The 23,876-nt window shown below is 35.0% G+C and overlaps 1 protein-coding gene across 1 annotated transcript in view; it reads left to right on the forward strand.

Annotated features, from left to right (window-relative positions):
- LOC6640433 (diacylglycerol kinase 1) overlaps positions 1-23,876 on the forward strand; it is a 58,172-nt gene that overhangs the window by 15,313 nt on the left and 18,983 nt on the right. Inside the window, exons 3-10 of the mRNA XM_002063510.4 lie at positions 5,720-5,803; positions 8,673-8,755; positions 16,501-16,699; positions 16,803-17,021; positions 17,092-17,156; positions 17,771-17,891; positions 22,014-22,139; positions 22,264-22,388. Coding sequence (XP_002063546.1) covers positions 5,725-5,803; positions 8,673-8,755; positions 16,501-16,699; positions 16,803-17,021; positions 17,092-17,156; positions 17,771-17,891; positions 22,014-22,139; positions 22,264-22,388 — 1,017 coding nt within the window. The 5' untranslated portion in view covers positions 5,720-5,724. The remainder of the gene's footprint in view (positions 1-5,719; positions 5,804-8,672; positions 8,756-16,500; positions 16,700-16,802; positions 17,022-17,091; positions 17,157-17,770; positions 17,892-22,013; positions 22,140-22,263; positions 22,389-23,876) is intronic.

Consider the following 23,876-nt stretch of genomic DNA (forward strand, 5'->3'; position numbering starts at 1 on the left):
ATAAATCCATGATATATTGCCAACAAAAATTCTAGATATACTTTTCGGGGGTCACAAAATCTTGCATGCGAAATGAAACAAAACAAAAAAAAAACCCCAACGACCTACCCCAAAACCGTGTCTGATAAACAATAATGTCAATTTCACATAAGCAAATACTTCGGTTCAGTTCAGTTCAGTTCAGATATGTATGTCTGAATGTCGTTTCACTCTCGCCATTTCGTCATTCAATGAATACTATTCTCATGTAAAAAGCGCAAACATTCTGTGCACTCAAGCAATTTATGCTCGACAACAAGCAAGTCATTGGTAAATACATTTCATTTCACCATCCGAGAATCAGTGGGAACACAACACACACACACATCTGTATGCATATATCTCAAAATATCAACTCTATATGCATACATACATATATAGATGGAATGTTGGCATTAGCAAATAAATGGGGCAAATTGTTCTTGTTATTTTTGTTGTTGTTCGCTCTGACATTAATTGAAGCAAACTGTGGGGGGAAATAGTGCAATATTTAAATTGCAAACAATTTATCGATTAGATAAATCACTACAATCGAAACGTAATGCAAGTGGTTTGAGGGTAAAGTAAGTACTTGGCTGAGATTAAGACTTTTGTTTAATATTTAAAAAGTAATTGCCAAGAATAGCTTACTAAAGACTAAACAGTTAAACCAATTGAAAGAAATACTCCATGAAAAGTTATTCGAAAAAGAGATTTAAGTCTTTAACTTGAGATTATTTCATTTAAAATGTTTAAGTAATTGGGTAATCTGTGAATTATAGGTAAAAATGGAAAATCAAACGATTTTTGGCTAGGATATTGACACTTCAAAAAGTCGGTACAAAAATTAATCTTTTAAGTTTGATATCTTGGTTTTGTCAATAATGATTAGTAATGGCGTGAAATGCATTACTTATCAACTACATACATATGTAAATATACGTTTTTTTATCTACTCTCTTTATCTTAAATAGTTTACTCATTCGTCACTCGTTCCAGTTCTATTCCTTCTCGTTGATATGCTTATTAGTTACTTAATTGTGTCAATTAGTTTCTCGTTCCAGTTTTCAATCTGTCTCTTTGCTTTGCTTATTCATTAGTTTATTTTGTAATCCATTTTAACATACATTTTTCTGTAGAAAGATTACCTATTCTAGTAGTCTCTATTGTTAAGATTTATTAAGCGCCAACTAAACTTACTCGTTGTAATCTCTCGTTACTTCTGAATATTATTTTTATAGCATATGCCATATGTAGCCTTGTGGTAAATCTCTTTTAGCCTACTCAATAAAACAATGTTTCGCATTAAAACCATTTACTTGTTGAATAATGGCAATTTGCCATTAATTGGTTAAATGGTTTGTCAGCACTTAGATGCTCAGATTTGTTAGCATAATTAAAATGCATAAATATTTGAATACATAAGCAAATCCATAAATATAAATCACGTAGAAATATAAGCGTATAATTTTATGTAAACAGCTAATTACCATACATAAGTGAATCAAGTGACAGAATGGCATTATCATTGGGCATTGTGGGTAATTTAAAACAACAAAATTTAAATTGTTATTGATGTGGTGAAAAAATGGATTCATTTTCTTTTTTTTTTTGTGGGTTTGGGCTATTTAAAAAATAAAAAAAAAAAACCCACAAAAACCCATAAAAAATCACAATATGCTGCTGTTTTATTTGATTTACTTTTATTATTGTTGTTATTAAGCGAAAGAGATGTGAAAAAATCAAAAAGAAAATTTCCTGTATCTATGTTTGTTGGAGAATTTTATGGCAATTTATATTCGTTGTGTTTTGTGTTGGCTAAAACAAAAAGAACGAAAGCCAAATAAGAGTTCCTTTATCAAAGCGAGTGTCTCATAAAAAAAGGACGCTTATTGTATGCGAATTACATGCTTAGAAACACAGATACAGATACAGACTGACACAGAACAGAACGGAGAAAAAAAAACGCATAATCTAATAATATTTTATGTGGACAGCATAAAAGCAGAGCAAGCACTTGAAAGGACATTGAACTTTGTCCAAAAAACGAAGAAATAAAGAGAAGAAAAGGCAAACGAATGGAAAAAAGGGACAAATCCAATAAGCAGCATGGAAATCCAGGCCATTTATTGAAGTTTTTTCGTTGTCATGATATGGCCAAGGACCGTCAGAGCGACCATTAAGAACAGCAGCATTTCATTCAAGAGTCTTACATATATTTGATGATTTACAAAAGAAAACGAAAGATTCCCCCAAACTCTCTGACCATCTTAATGCCGCAATTAGCATTCCCATATACGGCTATACTGTGGTTTTTATACCCTCTAACCTCTGGCAATAAAGGAGCATATTAAAGTAGTCAAAGTGTGTGTGAGTGTGTGTGTGTGTGTGCATGTAACAGGGCAATCATTTGTCATAAATTTTATATACATATGTATGACTAGATCAGCATTAAACAGCTGACACCATTCATTGAATTGCTTGGATACTGACTACCTCAACTATAAATGTTGTTTATGAATCATTTGCTACGTCATTGAAAAAAACGTAATTGCAATAAACCACATAGTTACCACATAGCATTAGTGAAATTTCACAACATTTCATTGATCAATTGTTACATCTAACATCTGTTAAACGAAGGCTAAGTCTAAATAAATCTGTTTACGGAAACGTCAGCTAACTAAACTAGGCAAAGCAGCTGTTGGTCGAGAGCTAATGAGGGATCTCTCTCTCTCTCTGCTTGTTTAGAGAGCAAGAGAGAAGAGAGAATGAAATCGTATAGGTATAAAAGCAGGTCAAGTTTTTATTTTCGAAGTTGTGACGTAGAAATTTGTATTTTTAAAGTTTGTATTTATATTTCGAATTTCATTTCAATTGCTCAAGAAATGCCGAAGATATAACCCAAAAAAAAGAAAACAATTGAGGAATGACAGAATGAAACGTTTACCGTTGTCTCTTAAAATAAGGCAAGCCCATCATGTTAGTTTTTATGGTTAAAAGATATGGCAACGCTAAGAAGATAGTTGTTTTTTTAGAGAGTATATTCTAGTCGGCTCTCTAAAGCTAATTACCCGCTGATTAGTACTTTTATTTGCTTTTTCATGGTAAAAAGAATAAGAAAAGAAAACTTTTAACGCTCTGCAGGCTCCAGCCACTTCAAATGAGCTGTAAATAATGACTTTTTTTTTAGGTGGGCAGTAGGGGGCGTGGCATTATTTAAGTGCCTGTTAATATTTTATTACCTTCCGGATGAAGAGCAGCGTATAGAAAAGAGAACAACAGAAAAAAAAGAAAACTATACGCACTTCCATGCATTAGTCAGTTAGTCATTCAGTCAGTCAGTCATTCATTTGTTCAATCAGTTTGATACAATTTGCCATAGATCTAAAAATAACAACATTTGAAGACAAAAGCTTTATAAAAATATTTGTGAAATGAATAAATAAAAACGTTAAATGGCCAAAAAGACGAAAATAAATGCCAAAGCAGCAAAATCGAGAACGTAGAAAAAAAAAGTCGAGCAAATGAGTGAGGGTGTGAGAAGAGAGTGGGGCAAGTGTGTGTGTGTGTGTGTGTGTGAGAGAGAGCGCGATATAACGGAACGAAATATAAAATATAAATCCCGCTGGCAATACCACTCGAATGAATGTCCGTCCGTCTGTTAGTCCATTTGTCTATCTATCCCATTTGTATACCTGTCTGTTGCTGGCACATGCCAACTTGTCTTGGTGTGTATGAGTGTGTGTGTGTGTGAAGGTAAGTGGGTGTGTGGGAGTGTGTGTGTGTGTGTGTGCGAGTTATTCCAAAATGCCATCAAATGGCGAACGACAAATGACATGCGCCAATACTAAGGCGATAGCAACGGAACGGTACGGAAACAGCGGCAACATCATCAGCAGTAGCAACAGCTGAAGGTTGGGCGGGGGGAGGAGGGGGGAGTGGCAACATTATGACGCCACAAAACTCATCGATTAATGTTTGCCGATCAAAGCCAAAACACGATTATGCTTACGTAAATAATCATTGATGACGATGATGATGATAATAATAATAATAATGATGCTGCTGCTGCTGCTGCTGCTGTTTCTTCTGCTGATGACGTGTCAAACAGCAAATGGCATACCCCCCGCACAAACACACACACACACACAACTGAGAGATAACCAAATGTGAGTGGAAATTGCCTCATAATGTGCCTTGTTTCCCTCCACTTTTGACAAATCACAAAAAAATTGCACAGTGGGCAATGATATATTGCATAATACATCATATTAAAATGACTAAAATATCATAAACTTTTCAAAATTTGAAGCACATACAATGGTAACTTGAATAATATCACGCATACGACCTGTTGTTCAGGTGAAACTTATTAGCATCTGCTATTCATCTGAATGCTTTCGTTATTATTGATTGAATATTCTGCGGGTATCGAAGTCTTTTGAATTTTCTTGAAGCATCTTGTGCTCGTATAAGTAAAATCAGTTTTGAATCGCATTTCGGTCCCTCTTGCAGAGTTTGAATATGTTTGAAACTATTCAATTCATAAATTCATTAATTTGATAACAAACATTTTTCCATACTTAAATGAAAAACATTAGCCTATATAACATTATACCAAAATATTGAAAGATATTGAGCTTTAAAGTCGAACTTTTTTTTACACATTTTTATTTATATGTTATGGAAATTAGTTAACTTAAAACGGCATTTATGGCGAATTTTCCCACTTCTTAACCCGCTTCCAGGTGACATAAAAATCTTCTCATAGTAATAACCCAGATCTTTAATACATATGAGTCTAAAGCTGCCCACCTAGGCTAACTTTAAGTTTCATATTAAACTATATATTTCGAAAAATTGGCTCAAAATAATTGCGACTGGCTTGAAAGATCTAAATGCTTGTGTTTTATTTTTAGCATTTTCTTTTAATGCAATTGAAAGTCAGAGAAACATTTTTATAAACTCAATCTGGCTAGTAAATTAGTGAATGGTTTTGCTCGTCTATTTTATTCCCCATTGGCAGGAGGACATTGTGCGAATTTCTATTCGCTATTTATTTAGTTTGCTGGTTGTTGTTGCTATAGTTTATATTGATGTTGTTGTAGGTGGTGGTGATGGTGTGTTGTTTTCTGTTGTGTTGTGGGATAAAAATATATATATCGAAACAACTTGAGGATTGTCAAGCTAAAAGCGTTTACGTGTGCGATAAACATTTTTTTTTTTTTACCAATTAAGTTTTCAACATTTCAACATTTTATTGGTTTTTCCCCTCCACCGAACGAACCGAGGGGGGAAAGGTAGTCAGAGGATGGCTGTGCCCACACACACACACAACCACACACAAAAGTTACGTGCTTCTCACACATACTATCAAATTGGCACGTGGCTGTGGGTGTTTGATTGTATGTTCTTACTTGTGTGTGCGTGTGTGTGTGTGTTGTGTGTGTGTGGGTGAGTCAATAATTCCTGCATTTACACCCTATTGGCATTTGTAAATGCAAATTGCAATAAATTATGCTTGAATTTGCATTATAAATGGACAGACGACGACTCTCTGACTGTATTTTTGTTGTTGTTGTTGTTGTTGTTGTTATTGGTTGGTTTGACTTGGCTTGGATGATTACAATTTGTCACCAGTATTATTATTATTATTATATGTATTTTGTTTTGTCTCGGCATTATTGCATACTTTCAGGCAACATGAATATTGGCATTGCAGCACAGAAATGGGATAAATTATCACCAAGAGAATTCTTGCAGCTACAGGAATTGGCCTCATGTAAGTTTATTAAATGTAAATCATTTACTTAATACCCTGTAAAGTCTATTTGAAAATCAAAAAAGAAAGGCTTATTTAATCCAGAAAATTTAGTCAAATGTAAATTCATTTCCACATATTCGAATAGAGTGTGACTTCAGGTCATTCCTATTATAAGTTCAAAAGTTTTGCAATCTTTTTTTCGAAACGATTTTCTCATAAACTTTATAGTCTATCGAAGAAAAGTTTCCCAGGGCTGTTTTTATATAAGTTATCGAACTAAACGATGCATAATGAATACTTCTTTTAGACATGAAATGTTAATGTTAATATTAATTAAGATATTTATTTTTAACTTATTGTTTAAAACGAAACATTTGAGGTCATAACCAAGTTAGTTTCATTTCCATTAAATTTTCTAGTAACTCCAAGGAATTTTAAAACATTTCCATACAATTTTCTAGTTATTTGGAATAAATTTTGTAATATTTATCTGCAAAAGTTAATTGATGTTTTAATATTAAGTCAACTGAGTCTGTATTTTGGTTTCATATTGTTTTAAGACGGTTATCTAATAATTTATCTACTAAATTTCTTTAAAATCAAGGAAAAAAATTTATTAAAATAAACCCGTTGAACATTTTATTATCGATTGCACTTTACTTTTTCTGAAGCTCTTCAAAACAATAAAAAAAAAACTTAATAACAAATCCCTCGAACGGAACAAATTTACTTTAAATTAAAACCAAACAGGGTACTTCAAAAACGAACTTCAACTAAAGTGATATGAAAAGAAATGTTTGTTTTTATATAGCATATTAAACAGTTATTTATATGAATGCTTCGTATCATTCATTGGATATGAAATTGAAAATGATTAATTATGCATTCAATTGAAAGTGCATTTCACTCAAGTGCAATCAGTGCACACGTTTAACATGTCATTGAATTCAATTGATTGACTTCAACACCTGACTGACTGATGGAGTGCGAAAAAGAACTAGAGCAATTCGATCAATTTAAATTCCAGTAACTAAGCAACTACTAGAGAAGCCAGAGTAAGTAAGGAAAGGAACGTCATCATTATCCATTGGTTTATCATAACAAATTTCTGTGGAATTCGTTTGCTCCAAATTGACTTTCAGCATAGATTTCGTTTCAATTTGACTACCCCACCCCAAATTGCAACTAGTCCTGGAATCCTTACCCACCCACCCACTCACTCACTCACTCACCCACTCACTCACTCACCGAGTCACTGTCAGCCGTCACGGTCTGTGGTTATGTCTATTTCCGGTAATCCTCTCAGAGGATTTTACTCTTTCGTTTTGCTGCTACTGCAGCAACTAAAGCCATTTGACATAGTAGAGTAAAGTAGTTTACCTTTTGCAAATGATGCACTTCACTGCTAAAGCAGTTTGCCAAAGGGAATTACTCTATATGAGTAATGTTTAGATGAAGTGTGTGGGATGGGTGGGGAGGGGTTAGGGATTGCATTTTTCCTTGAAACAAAAACTTACAGAGATATCCCAACTATTCTTATAAGCATTTTAGTTAAGCCCACACTCTATTTAGTCATTATTTTGAAGATGAAAGATTTTAAGATAGTTGAGTTAAGTTGGGTAACCATCAGTTGGAATTTTTCCCTTGTCTTTCTTACTAAAAAGTAAAGAGTAAATGTACACAAGAGTTGTTCATAAAGTACTTCAGAAGATGTGTATTTGGCAAATGTAATTGCAATTTGTGTAGAGCATCATCAATCTCCATGACTATCTTTAATAGTCACCAATTGTCTAGTTTAAACGGAATAAAAAAGGAATTGTTTATTCTTATTAAATAATGCTCTCTTCTGTTCAAACTATTTGACAATTATAGTAAAGTTTTAAGTAGAGTGTTTGAGTTTATAGAGTTTTTTCTCAATTTAGAACTTAATTCACTTATAATTCTCAACCAGTTGAAACGTACTTATAATTCTTAACAACTTTTAGCATGAAATAGATGTTTACTAGGACTCAGCAAGACATTATCGACTTTCGGAGAACCGAGTTCTAGAATGATTTATAGTTACTTACCTCAAATATGCTTAAAAAATAGGATCAAAAGAAAATCTATCGTAAGATTTTAGATTGGTTGTCTGCTAAAGTAATCAAACGACCCTCTTGAATCGTAGGTTATGTTGTCTCTTACTGGTTTGGGTGCGGTTGCAGGTGCGTATTAGTGTGTGGTTGGAAATGGTTTTTAGGGTGGTTGACTGGTTGCATGGCTGGTAGATTGTTGAGAATGGCAAAGTGTCAGCAACAGCTGCAGCCAATGCCATGAAGTATTCAAGTGCAAACACTCTAGAGAATTGCGGTTGCAGGCAAACAGCAAATCCAACAGACTGCCCCATGCAACAACGTAACGTACATGCAACATACGAAACTCTCATTAAGTTAATAAAACTTTGACTCTGGCTCTGACTCTGACTCTGACTCTCTGACGATGGGTTCACATTTTGGGCAATTGACTGCCAAGTTAACCCAGTTTAACTAAAGTTCTCTCAACACAACTTATATACATACATATGTCAGGTAACATTCATTCCTTCTCTGTCTCTCTCTCTCTCTCTCTGTCAGTGGTTCAGTTGTCGTTGTTGTTTTCCATTAGTTAATTATACTTTTCGCTGTGTGTGTATTTGAGAGTGTGCGTGTGTGTTGCATCGCCCACAGAGTGCCCCACTTAAGACATCGATTAAACTGGCGCCACTAGAGCAATTGACACGAGACCGAGGCGTGACAGGGTGCAGCTAAGACACCTGATGCCATCTCACCTCTTGCTCCTCCACTTCTAGAAGTTTGCATAATCCGTGGCTTACATTTTAGCTCACTATTTTGTTGATTTTTCATTGCAGATTCCACACGCAAGCTGCAGGATGTGCTGAAGGAGTTTTGCAGTCCCACAGCAACAGCCACGCCCAAATGCATACCAGATGGGGTAAGTTTGTCCTCTTTTTATCGTTTTTGCAATTAATTTAACTGAAATGCTCGAAATGCTGTGTTATCCAAAGTCAGGTATTCAAGGATTCTGGAGAACGTTTAGGGTTACATTTATAAGCCTTAACTTTAAGTAATTCTCAGGGTCATTGTGAGACGATGAAAGGCGACTCCAACAGGCACACAAACACACACACACACACTCACACACACATCTTTTCAATAGACCAGACCCACTTGAGGGGGCTTTACCCAGGTGGAGATGAATCGGAGCAAAAGATTGAAAGTAAATCTTCTTATGCCACACAATAAATCACAGTCAGGTCTTTTTTTTTCCATTTATTCGGTTTCTGTTTCTGTTCTTAAAGTTTATGCCTGAATGCCAAATTGAAAGCCATTGAATGTTGGTCGAGAATGTAAAAGTCGAAGAGTTACTTCACCTGAATGGAGATAGTAAATTAATTTCAAAATCCTCGCAACTTCATCAATTTGTTCTTTGGCCCCGTAGCCTAACCTGTTGGCAAAGGAACTGAACCTCAATCTCAACCTTTTTAGACATCAACAGAGATGCCAACACACAGACAAAACCAAATTAATAACGAAACTTGCTCGAATCCATCCGGGTAAACAGAGAGAGAAACACAGAGCGATGGCGGGAGAAGAGCGGGATGTGGCTTAGAGGCAGTCAGGTTGGCAACATGTGCCGCCAACAAGTACATCACATATAAAGCTCTTTGACACCGCTTTACCTCTACTTTCGTGTCCACTTCCACACACCAATCCTATTCCCATTTCCCATTGATTGACTGACTATCTGAGAGGGAAATGTGCAAAACGAAACAAAATGTTGATTTCCGTTTTAGCTTACTAAATTATTCAAGCTTCCAGTGATTAAGTAACTGACTGACTAACTGACACACAAAGAGCAAAAGTTTTCAACAAACCGTCAACAACTTCAAATGAATCAAGTTTTCAATCAATTTCTATAGGCAATATATAGGCAAATAGTTTTCTTATTTTTGGTTTAGATAGAATTTAAAATTTTGTTATTGATTTGCGGCAAGAAGATTTAAGCCAATCTTTAAGTTGATATCCCACTCTTTTAATTACATATATTTGCTATTCCTTGTAAATTTTCCTCTTTTGTATCATTCAATAATTTTCAATTTGATAGCAAACTTTTTGGGCTTCTCAGTTCAGCCATAACTCATACGCAGTGTGTGCCAACTCAGCTAATGATATTGAAGATAAGCATAAAGTTAATTAATTAAATAAAGAAGCAAAAAATTGCATAGTTTAGTTGCGAAACTAATGGGAAACATGCAAGACAAACCCAAAGTGACATTAGCGATTCCTAGAACTCCTTTCTTTCCTAATTTTGTATAGGATTTTCTCCTACCTCAAGTTCTTATAATTATAAACTTCTAATTAAATGAAAGGAAATCTAGTGGCAGTGTTAACATTAATTTCTAGTTTATCTTTTAATAGAATTAATAATTTTTAGTAATTTTGTCATGCAATATTAATAAAATCCTTAGCAATGTTATTGGAAATAAAATAAACAGATTTCAGTGTAATAAAACATTCCCCCCCCCCACATATCCAAAATGTCAATTGAATAACACTTGACTGTGCCTGCTAATGCTATTTATATCACTTTGTGTATACAAAAGCCGATTATTATATAACATCGTGGGCAGAAAGTGGAGGAGGATGCCCATCTCATATTGAAAGAGCAAACCCTTTGAGTACTTATTATGCCAGTTAATTAGTTCTGGCAAATAAGCTTGTAACCCTCAGAGTAAACTGAAGTTTGTAATCGAAATCAGAATAGCATATCTTAGTTAGTGCACAAATTTAAATGAGAAACTGTCTCGGTTAATTCTCAGAGTCTTATGCAAGTCGCAGACATCCTTTTGCATTATCCTAGAGTTCGTGCGTGTGTATGTGTGTTTGGCAATTCTGGTTTTCAATTTATTGTCAAATCTACTTCAGCTCATGCTCATTTAACTTCAATACAATATACAAATACAATACAGAAATACAAACAAAATGAAATACTTACATATCGCCTGGACTACCAATGTCGTTTCCATTGTCGTTGCCATTGCCGGTTGCCGTTGCCGTGGGGCGTTGCTGTAGCTTTATTCTCCCATCTCCCATTTGGTTTTTGCTATACTTTTTTTTTTGTTTCGTCTTTCTGTTCTTTATTATTTCGGTTTTTTTTTTTGCTCTGTTTTTTTGTCAGCGTAACGAAATGGAAAAAGTATAATTAAGTTTTTTCCAACACCACACCAAACCCCCTTCCCATCCATGCTGAGATCCATCGGTGCCCAAAGGTTCGAGCTCTTGTGTACATTCAATTTAACGTCACTAACCACGCGGAGTGAATATTTTTTATGCTTTTATTCTCTCTATTCACTTTGATATTGAACGCTACTGTTGCTGTTGTTGTTGTTTCTGTTACTACACATGCTCACGTTTTACATACCCTGTAATGTCCATGGGCTAAGCAAAGAGGGTATATCGAGATTAAGGAACTTTTCAATTAGTGAAAGTCTTTGTTGATAAGTTGATAACAATCATTCAAAGATGGTCTTACATATCTTTGAGAGTGCTCCTTTATCAGAAATATAATATTTAAAAGATATGGGAAGCTTTTTTTATATTATCCTCCAAGTTTAAATGATTTTCTTGAGGTCATGCAATCATTATTTATAAATTTTATAAGGATGTTATAATATTTATGGATTTATTTTCAAAAAATAGTGAAAATTTCATCGCATATTGAAAAGAATCCATTTGAAAATAGTGAAAAACGTTTTCAAGTGTCTATTTTAATAACATTTAATAGTTCTTGGTTTTAAAAAGAAATGATTAAATGCATTTATAAGAGGAATTCCTCTTCTATAGATTACGCCAATGATCTTTCAGTAGACGACATTTTTCATCTAAGAACTTTCTTTTTCTGTATTTTAATAGTCATGGTAAGCTATTTCGAATCTTAAATTACAAAGATCAAAATGAAATGAATGATGCTCAGAGAGCAAAGATTACTTTGATTAAATTTTTTAACGAAATACAAAGGTATTTCCTTATGTAGACCTTAGACCCTTGACCCTTGACAAGTCATTAGATTATTTAGATCCATTAAGAAGTTTCTAAATACTTTCTAGAATCAATAACAAGGCTATGAAGTTAGGCAAATCTGGAGCTTGGTAATGGGAGATACTTTGCCCCTTAAAGTATGCCGTAAACAGCAAAAACAAAAGTATTGTATTGTTTTCAACAAAATTTCATAATTTTCTCAAGCCTTGTAACTTTAAAGTTCCGAAAGTCTCTATGCTACAAAGATTCTTTGAAAGTTCTAAAATTTCTTTAAAAGTTTCATAAAGGGAATTCTAACATAGCTCAGAGATAGACAAGGGCTTCACTTAAAAACGTCTTCTTACATGATAATCCCTGAGACTGATTTAATTCAAGGGTATGACAAAGTCCTCGCCAAATTAACAGTGTTGTATACATAATTTTTTTTCTATCTTTTTTTTTTTGTTTTTGTGACACGAAGGATTTGGTGTAAATATTTTAGCAAATGAAATGAATTTTTCTAGCTAAAACAGAGGGAATACTTATTTGGTCTTGGTCTCGGTCTTGATGAAAAGCTGCTTACATGACGATGGCGACAGCGCTTACGACGATGACTACGCTCTCTGGTTCAACGCTTCAATTAAGTTAATTAAAAGCAACTGCTTAAGTGACTCGTCATCGTAGCGTAGCGTCTCGAAGCCATTGGGCCATGTCCTTTGGTTATATGTATTTAGTTTTTTTTTTTTCACTCTGGTTTGCTGTGAAATTTATTTGAGTAAAATGAAAACGAATGAACGCCTTGTCTTTTGTCTCTCTGGTTGCAAATTGATAAGCACAATGGAACATTATTGAAAGCCATTCATTAGAGTCGCATTTCACTGGATTCACTGGTTGAAAATTTCGTTCGTTTTGGATTTAAGTTTCATTTGTTTTTAGAACAACGCCCCCAAAAAGTATGCAATGCATAATGAATGTTGCGTTGTAGATTAGCAAGGATTCTCGGAACAGAGGATGAGAGGAGATGACGTCGGTGGCGAAGTGAAGTAGAAGTGCTAAATGGCCTGTACACACATGCATGTGTATGTGTGATTAGAGGCTGTAATGAATATCACGCATACGCACTGAGCCCCCAAAAATATGCTTGAATATTTATTCATTAAGCCATGCCTTCACGCACGATACAAGTGTGTGAGGCGAAGAGAGTCTGCTTTTCGCACGCGTATCTCGTTGCTGGCTAAATAAATTTTCTTAACACAATTCGCGCCATTATTATAGTGCTTCTATATCCTATATATATGTATATGCTGGTGTTTGTGTGTGGGTGTTTTAGTGTGTGTATGTGTGTTTTTGCGTATGTAATATAAGCTCCAGCTCCACTTAGGCATGTCGTTGCCATTTGCGCTCAGTTTGCTTTAAGCAGTTTTTGCTGCTTTTGCTGCTTTTGCTGCTTTTGTTTTTCTCTATATAGCCATGAGTATAAATTTCCATTTACTTGTATTCAGTTTCATTATGGGCCCAAACCCATCCGAGCTCAAGCCCATGCCCAAACCACCACTAAAGTGCCACCAAGTGCCTACAAAATGAACTCAAATTCTCTTCAATCTTTAATGTTCTCCACAATATATAGTATACAAAACATATACAGTATATATATATTTTCCTCATTTTGCATGAAATTTAAAACAACAGAGATAATAAAAACCCAATCCCTAATTGGTCTTATTTGTTCAGTCCAGTTAGTGTTTACACTAAACAACATTGCCTTTTATTTGGCCTTCATTTGCTTAGAGTACTCATTTTTTTTTTTTGCCCAGAAGAGAAATTCATTTTCAAGTCGTGTAATTTTCATGAAAATCCCTCGAAAGTATTTTAATAATGTTAATAATAGTTTCACATACAGTTTAATTAATTTATAAATGGAGAAAAAATCATAAAAGAAGATCTTTTAGACCTTTGTTTGTAAGTTCATTTCAATATAGTTTTAGCACTTACTAAGTCGTTTGCCTAGTAACTAAAAAATTGTTTATGAACTATGTTTTTCATCGAGAAATATTTTGTACCTACAGAATTTTATCATACTTATGTTTTAAAAGGAACTTTTCGGACTGCCTTTTGCATACTTAAGGGGACAAAGTTCCCACACTTCATAGCCCTAGATCTACCACTGACCTTAGCCAGTTATCAACGAGGTGAGCTAATTTGAAGAACCAAGCACTCGTCCATCTCAATCTTAGCACTCTTAAGTGGAAGATGCTCACTTTAATAGGCACTTGGTTTTGGCAATTAAAGCGATTTGCAATTGTCTTCTACACCAGCCTCAAAGATGTGGTCGTTGCGTAAGGACTAGTAAACCAAATGATATGCAGATAAGACTCCAGATAAGCCAGCTACTATAGAGAAGGCTTCAAATGAGTTCTTGAGTCAAATCGAACCAATCAGCCAATCAATCGGTGCATACTATGCAAAAGATAAAGAGAGATTGAAGACGCTGTGAATGGAAATGGAATTGCTCTTTCTGCATGATTCGTTCATTTTCCAATTAGCGAAATTTTTCCGCTCATGTGATTAACTGTTAACGTAACTGCAACTGAAAAACTGAGACCGTAACTGTTACTGTAGCTGGCAACTGTAAAATCTCTTTAAATCTTCTCTTTTATCTGGCATTTTGTCCTGCCTCCGCCTCAGTCTCACCCTGTCTCTGTCTATCAATGTCATTGGGCGCGTCGTCATCGTCGTCGTCTGGGTTGTCTGCGTCTATCAATGTCGAGGCGGAATTTTTGTTGATTTAAGCATCGCAACGGAGTACGAAGAACTGTCAATGTATTGACATTACACGTGGTGTTGCTGTTGACATGTAATTTGCCTCGATTCCATAAAAAACTTTGACGCCTGTAAAGTTTCCACCCCACCCACCCACTCATTGCAGAGTGGAAGAAAGCAGAAGATATCCCTGAGGGACATTTACAAGCACGTAGTTACGTGTGGGCAAAAAAAACGTTGAGATTTGATATGGACCCATGTAAATACGAATTTAATGGTTTACCAGCAACAACCAAAAACGAGAAAAAGAAAATAATATATACATAATTATAAATTCTCACAGCATAGCAAAAATAAGTCAAAAAAAGAAAATGGCATTTCATATGTGTCCCTGTCCCTCTCTCCCGCTCTATGTATGTGTGATTCTAATGCCAAATTTCCCAAGAATCAAACTCGAAATGGTAAAAAAGTCAACATACAAACGAAATTCTACACCACAATCTACAAAAGAAGAAAAAAAAAAACACTTCCTTGGTATTAGAAGGAGCAAAGTAGGAGAAGAAAAAAAATGTGCTGACAACCTCTGCATACAGTTTGAATCAAGGACTTTTGGTCCTTTATAAAATAAAGAAGTTTTTTTCCAAGACTCTTATTTACATAGCAAGTCATTAGGCATAAGGTTTGTCTTCTTTTTTTGTGTATAATTTCTTATGTAGAAAGAAGTGACTTAGATCTATGTGGCTTCTGCATAGTTTAAGAGGCTTGTGAAAAGAAATTCTAGTCAAATGTCATAAAATTAATCATTTCCCCATATGCTGTGGAAAATTCAAAGAACAAACTTTAATTTCCTTGAACTTTGAGGTATTTAACTTAACACTAAAGTGCTTATTAAAGAACTGATGCTTTGTTATGCCAAGAGTCTCATTGGTTTCTCTTGCAATCTAAGCCTCAAGAAAAGGAGTAAGATGACTTTGACAATTACTCATTGCGACCTACTGCAATATAATTACAGTCATGTCCAAGATAATATGTGTATTAAGGCATTTGTAAGGTATTATCAAAGACTTTGTTTGTGTATTAACTTCGTGGACAAGAAATTGCTTTCATATATAGGCTTCTTGTACCTGGTTTATATTAGATAACATTATAATTGCAATTTTCGATACAAAACTACAAAACGTATTTCGCATTTGTCTCAAGTTTCTGTGTTGGGGAATATTTTCAGTGGTTTAGTTTTTGGCTTTTGCATATGCATACCTACATATGCTCATATATATTTAATTATTTCATGTTTAATTGCAACAATGCAAGCAGCCGTCTCTCTCCAACCTTCACCCTTAACTTACCACAGACTCTTCATGCCGCTTGTCGCCGAGTCGCCCAGTTTTGCCATCAGCACTTTCAGTCTGTGTCACAATATGTAGAATGTATATTAATCATACGCTCCGTTGGCTGTAATAAAGCCATTGCAGGGCTTCTTCTTCATCTTGTGCTACGGCTACTATTGCCGCTGTCAGCGACAATAAAAAGATGAGAAATGTGCAGCTTTAATTTAAGCCAACTGACAACGACAGCGTCAACATATTATGTTGCATAAGCAGCTACAGCAACAGCAGCAGCAACTCCAGAAACATCAGCAACATGAGCAACATCATCAGAATCCCTCATAAACTTGTGTGATGGGCAAACATAAAATATCTCTTTTGGTCTCTGGGCAAACGAAAAATATGTATAAAGATTCATGCAAACATTTTAGCTTGTCACTTGCTGCTACACTGACTACGTCGTCCTTGGTCCTTTATCTCTCATCCTTGATCCTTGAGGCACAAATTTATTACACATTTATTTTTTGGTTTGGTTTCTGTTAAAGTTTTTAACTCCGTTTTCTGCTTTTCACAGGACATTGATTTCGATGGCTTTCGACGATTTCTGGATGCCTTCTTGGACTGTGAGGCACCGCTGGACCTGGCCAAACATTTGTTCGTGTCCTTCCTCAAGCCAAATGTCACCCAGGCCCAGCTGCATGGCAAGGCGCTCAATCAAATGGCAGCCATTAGCAGCACAGCAGCCTGTGCCCCGGTCACGTCCCATACAAAGGGTAAGCATCCAGCATCCAGCAACCTCAACCTCAGACCCTCCTCACATGCCACATTGCATGTGAATAATTGTGGAGCATTTCTTCCCTTCCATTTTGTAATTAGGCTCCATACCGAACATCAACAGCATTGCCGAGCTGATGCCCCAGTGCAGTGGCGGAGGAGGAGGAGGAAGTGGCGGCGGTGGAGCCGGCAACAGCGGAGTCAGCGAGGCTCAGGCCCAGGCACGCAGCAGCTTTGTAGACAAAATCCATGGCATTACGGATAAATTACAACACTCGTTGGGCGGACATCTGGTTTCCACGCATGATCCCAGCAAAACGGGTAAGACCTGAGCCTTAAATTAATCGTGGTCGAGCATTTTAGCATTTCTGGTCTCAATACCTTAAAACAGGCAGTGTCCATCCCATGGTGACAGTAACGCCCAGCCCCTTGGCCAGTGGACCGAGCATATTTCAGGTAGGTAGGATTAATCAAAATCGATATATCTCACATATGATAAATTTTGGTAAAGTAGGTAACTAATTGTGGGATTTTTGCTGTGAAATTGATCACAATATGTTAAAATGACTAAGAATTTGCTATGGTCGAGACATTTGCAGCTACTCATAATTGTTTTCAATATTCTTTGCATACTTTAGGGAACTATAATCAATACATTTTATTACTTAAAATTCATTTGCTTATATATTAAGAATAGTTAGTCATATATCCGGATTATTATTAAAGCTTAAAACAAATTACTTATCGATTGAAATTTTAATTGATCATTTTTATCGCTAAAATATCGATATTTATTGCTTATTTCACATTCCTTTATATAATTTATAACCAGAAAATCAATTTAAATTAAAATTAAACAATAACATACTAACTAAATATATAGAAACAGCTTAAAACTTGTAATTTATCGAAAGTCAATCGATTACTTAGATCAAATAAATATCCCTATAATAGCTACTAAGAAAAACATATGTTGGGGGGTTTGAAACTTTAAGTTTATTGTCAATATGGGAATTTTATCACTCCAAAATTTCAAATGTATTAATATTCCATTTTAAACCCAATTTCAGACAAACAATGCCTCACGTCGTTCCGTCGATTCTAGTCCATCGCATTCGCAAACGAATCATTCACAAATGTCACGGAATTCCTCGAAGAAAAGCTCCAATTCGGTTAATTGTAAAATTGACAGTGAGTATTAATTTAACATTTTATGGTATACGGATCCAGCAATTAGTCGCTTGTTGTTCAATTAACTAGTAATAGATACCTCCACCCATCCATCCAGTCATCTTTGGTGTATTTCTGCGCAAGAATTTCAATTGCAACTGTCACTTGTAAACAGATTACTTTGGCGACAGACACAAGTGACAGCAGCAACAGAAAATGCCAACTGACAGTGGCAGTGGCAGGGTGGTAGACATTGCGGTGGTGGTGGAGAGAAACGGGGAGGTGCAAAATGAAGAAAAATAAGTGGAAATTGAAATAAGGATGTCATGTCACACACACATTGGGTCACTGGCAAATGTAAATGCAAATACTTACTCAATGGCAATGGAGAAAGAAGAAAAGAAAATGGTAAAAGGACGAAGGGGAATGGGAATGGTAAGGGAAATGTTGTAGTTTACTTGCCTCCTGCTGTTTACCAGCAATTCGTTTTTTCTTTCAGTTTCTTTATTGTACCTACTTTTTTATTTCCTCTGCTCTTGTACTCACTAATTAGGATGAAAACAAAAATCAGCATTTGCCTAAGTCAGGGCCACTAATTCATGAGTTCATAAATTATGCAAAAATAAAAAAAAACACACAATTCATGGAAGAAAGCCAAGTGAAAGCTTTGCTAAAGTTTTCAACCGGAAGTAGGAAGTGAAATTGTATGCACTGTAAGAAAATAGCAACTATTAAAGGTTTATAAATAATTAAATGCAAGTATTTATACGCAAATTAGTTATTTATTAGCTTCCTGCAATTTGGTGAAAATTAATTAAGATGACTTGATAAATTATCTCTCGTTATGTTGGTGTAAATTAAAGAAAAGGTTAAAAGGTCAATTATTAACCAATTAAAGATACTTTTGCATCTTAGTAGGGATAGCAACATTAAATCTGTTCCATCAAATGAGGCCCTAAAAGACAATTATTTGGGTTATTACACACCTCGTAGTTATTTCTAGTTTTCTCTCAGTGTGTGTTAGTGTGATAATAAAGTAAAGTAAATAACAGAAAGAACAGAGAGAACACAGAGACAAATTCATGACTCACAGAGATCGTGTCGTAAATCAACGCCCAATTAGAAAATTTTTGCATTTCACGAATAGCACTCGTAAAATGCGGAAATTCTGTCCCAAACCCAAGACCAAGTTCCTCTCGTTGTCCCTCTCGTTATCCCTCTCTCTGTCACACACACACACACACGCTCTTTGTTAAGGCCATCTCTGTCTGGCTTTTTATCGCTATCCTGTTTTGGCCCCTTACGCCGCGGCAATGCGTAAAATTAACATTTATTGCAAAGACAAGGCCTGAAAGTATGCAACGGAAATGTTTTTTTGTTCTGTTGTCTGCTATCCTTCGGTTTCCTTTTTTTGTTTTTGTTTTTTGGTTTTTTTTTTTTTGTTCTTTCCCTTCTTTTTGCTTTTTCCATTCATTTGGCCCTGTTTGAAATGTGCACGAGAATGATTAATGAACGTAAATTTCATTTTTTTATTTTTCTTTCTTCGCCTTTTGTTTCGCCACGCAATTGTGTGTCCTGGGTCTGGGTCTGGGTCCTGAGTCCTGAGTCGTGAGTCCTGTGCCCCGAGACAAGGTCTCTCTCGTTGGGTGCTGTGGGTGCTGTTGCTGTTAGTCGGTCGAAAATTGCGTTTTTGGGGTCAAAAGGCAAACAGCAAATAAGTGGAGTACAGTCAGGAATTTGCTATTAGCATTATATATTAAGCAAGATATGGGCTTTTGGCTTCTATGTGGGTGCCCAAAGCGCTAATTGGATTAGTTTTGCTTTGCTTTTTTTCTTGCCCATCTACTGTTTGTGTCTCCCTCGCTCTCAATGGTTTTGTGTGCACACGAAATTAAATTTATTCCTGGCAAATATCCAGTTCTGACATCGATCTGCATACATTTAATGCATTCATCATACTCAAATTCTGTTGACAAAACTCAAGTAAAAGCCAATGGGAATGAGCAGCAGCATACATATAGTCGTCTCTCATTTAGTTATTAATATTAAAAGCAAATATTAACCTTTTAATTTATTGGCAACATTTAAGCAAACATAATTAGCTAAACCCCAAAAGTGGCTGGGACAAACAAGGGGGAGAGCGGGCAGTGGGGCCGGCGAGTGACTGAGTGTTTGGTCGGGTTAAGGCACTTCAAATGTGTTTGTCTAACTTATGGGTTACATTTTTCGACAACAATCTCCATTAACATATAAATTACAAGTATATCTTGCTCTCACGCTCACTCACATTAAGACTCAATTATGGAAATGACCCATTTTGGCATAAGAATAAAGAAAAGTTATTTAAAAATGTTGTTTCTTATATGATTTGAAAATCTGTTTATTTTGAAGCATTCAATGTTTGTCTCTTAAGGTTGAAATGTAACAAACTAGCGGCTTAGCCTTGTGAAGCCAAAGATTTAAATTGAGAGTATATTGATTAGTGTTCACCTAGGCGTATGAGTAATATTTAATATGAGTATTGTAATATAATTTACATAGATTTCTTATTTTATTAGTAATATAAATTTAAATTGAGAGTATATTGATTAGTGTTCACCTAGGCGTATGAGTAATATTTTTCATCGCAAGCCTCTTCGCAGGTTTAGCAGATAATGCTCCTCATTTTATTTGCATAATCTTAATATATTAATCAATGTTTCTAACTTTTGTTTACTTAATACAAGTAAAGTCTTTAATTCATGTAAGAACTTTTTACTTCGAAGACTTGCCATGTAGAGTTAAGTTTCTGTGTCTTTAAAGAGGATATATAACCATAAGGTTTTTCTAAATGATCATGTCTGATAGAAAACAAGTGACTGGAAATGTAATATTCGAAACCTCTTAAGGTTCTCTGTTTATCTGTTCCCTGTTCATCGTTTATTTAAATTGTCCTTCACTTTTGTAAGCTCGGCTCAAACAAAAACTATTCTTCTTATTTTTCAGCTTGTTGGTTTACAATATTCTCCCCTCTTGTCTTTTAAATAGACCATAAACCATTAATAAACTTTCAAACTCTAATTGCCTGGTGGCGTTGGTACGTTTGATTTGATTTCATTTCAATTTGAAGGACATTTTTCTCTTATTAGTCAAAAGTCATACTTTGTTGATGATTTCTGACTTAAAAGTTATCATTGATATCTAAAACGAATGGACAAAAAACAAAAAGCATTTAATTGCCAGCGATTTATTGATTTTTTTTCCGCTTGTTCAACTTTGAAGTAAAGTTCTCAATTTTGTGATTTTAATTGCATTAAAAAAATATAAAAAAAAAAAAAATAAAATGGAATCTTTAATCAAATTTTCTTGTGCACATGTTCGTTTCTGTGAGTGTAATTAATTTAGCCAAAAGGGCGAATGTTTTGTATAAGGATTACTTGGCAATCATCAGGTCCTTTGTGTGTGTGTGTGTGCATACACATAATATAGGAGTAGGAGAAATCGAGATGGAGAGAGAGAGAGAGGAGTGTGTGCTCGAAGGAGTTTTGGTAAATTTTCGCAGGAAATTTTGTTTTGTTTTCATAAAATCGATATTAATGTCATTAGGCGCAAATTAAATTAATAATAAGGCAAAACACACACACACACACACTCAGAAAGTAACTTAAAAAGTATCTGAAGCATATTATGAGAAAAGTTTCCTAAAGGGATTTAGAATTTGCAAAGAGTGAAAGAGGTGATGGGGGGATGGGGGGCAAATACATGGTTTAAGTTAAGTTAGATCATCGTTTGGCGTTAAATGGCGAAAAAAAAGCGCGAAATTAGCTTTTTGCATTGCTAATGCCATTTTGCTTCGGTCACAAGTTAATTAAAAAGAAGCAAAGTGCGCCCCGAGAAGTTGTGGAATAAAAAACCTCACTTTTTTGTTGTTTGTTGTTTTTGTTTTTGGTTGAAATTTGTTGTTGGCGGCAATTAACATTAAGCATAATGAGGATGAACTTTTCCGCTTTTAGCCAGCTGTCAATTGCAGGCGCTCACTCAGTCACTGACAAGAAAAGTATTTAATGAATGCACTTGAGCGTTTCGTTTACACTTTTCCAGTTTTTCCACTCTGTCTCTATCTGTCTCTTTCACTCACTTCAATTTACTTTATTTATTTTGCAGCTGACATTAAACTCTTGGCACGCAAACTCTCACATTTTGATCCATTGACACTTAAGGTTCCGCTCAAGGATGTCGTTTGTTATTTATCACTGCTCGAGGCTGGACGTCCCGAGGATAAGCTTGAATGTAAGTCTCGTGACCCTGGTCACTCCTTCATTCATTCAACTCACCCACCCATCCAACCATCCACTCATTCATTTCATTTCATTTCATTCATTCATTCATGTATTTATTGTCTTGCTTCTTGCAGTCATGTTCCGGCTATACGATACGGACAGCAATGGGGTCCTGGATACTGCCGAAATGGATGCCATTGTTAATCAGATGATGGCCGTTGCCGAATATCTGGGCTGGGATGTCAGCGAATTGCGTCCGGTAAGTGCAATTCAATGTGATTTACATTAAAATCTCATTATTCCTCAATTTCCTGATAATTCTCTTCTTCGCCACACAATCACAACTTTTTCAATTTCACTCAATTGCCAGTAATTTCGAAAGGATTTGTTTTCGGTTGTGTGTATTTTATTTGTGTTTTATATACATTACAACCACACAGTTGCTAATAGTTTTTGCCAACTACAATAACAAGAGTAATAAAACAGGGAATTGGTTTCATTTCGAGCACAACGAAGTTTAATTGCTCTAAAATTTTGAGCCAAAAGAGAATCACAATAAATTCTATTGTAATTGTTGGTTTTATGTGTTTCGCAATGCCTAAAACAAGAGATTTTTTAATTTATAATTAACAACTATTTCTTGCTTAAATTTATAATTTATAATTAACAACTATTTCTTGCTTAATATAATTATACTTAGTCTTATGGAAGCTAAGTTATCGAGAGTTCTTTGTATTTGGTTTATTTTTGTGGGCGTTAAAAATATATAAATTTTTAAAGCATACTTCTAGGATGCTATTGAGACTCGCAGAAAATATTTTTATATTACATTTTTTTCAAAAACTCTTTTTTCCCATGAACAATCTTCTTACTATTAACGAATCGAACTAAAATTTTATAGAAAACATTACGAATAATGAATAAATTAATTGAATATCTGATTAAATGATTAATAACTTGGAGAGCTTCAACCTTAAACCTTATCATTTGATTTCATGAAAATTCAATAAAAATATAAATAAGTTAAAACTTAAAAGAATAAAAATTATAGATGCCTAATTTTAAATCTTTTAAAACTAAAAAATTTAAATTGATGGCAACTTTTTTCAAAGTCGCTCATTTGCTTTACATACACGAGTCTCCTATCGCATCCTTCTATTCATTGCAAACTTCTGAACAAAAAAACGAAATGTATATACCCCTTTGGCAAGTGTACGAAAAAAGAAGAAGTAGAATGAGAAGAAGAATTAAATGTTTCGCTACCGCAAATAAAGTCACAGAGCCACAAAACTCAATTAACAGAAACACACACACTCACTCATTCACTCTCGCTCTCTTCCCCAAAAAAAAAAGAAAAAACCATAGACTGGACGTATTTTGTATGTTTTTTCAGCTTGCCAAATGGCATCATCATCATCATCACCATCATCTTCATTATCATCATACTGATGAAGTCTTTATGACTACCCTAAACCAAAAAGGAACTCAAACTCGAACCCAAAGAGCATATTTTAAATTCTAAGCAGACACAGAAAATATTTTAATCAAAAAATATTTTTGCCCTTTTTTTTCCAAAAACAATTTTTGCTGCCCCCTCGTCTGCGTCTTTTCATCTTTCATCTAGAGAATGAGAGACCACAAAATAATCAAAGCACTTAATGAATTGCATAATTCTGGAATTCATTTCCGGCACAATCCAGCGAAAAAAAAAACAGAAACGTAGAAAAATTATATGGAATTCTGAGTT

Source organism: Drosophila willistoni (assembly GCF_018902025.1).
Source record: "Drosophila willistoni isolate 14030-0811.24 chromosome 2L unlocalized genomic scaffold, UCI_dwil_1.1 Seg196, whole genome shotgun sequence".
In the NCBI taxonomy this organism is placed as follows: Eukaryota; Metazoa; Arthropoda; class Insecta; order Diptera; family Drosophilidae; genus Drosophila; species Drosophila willistoni.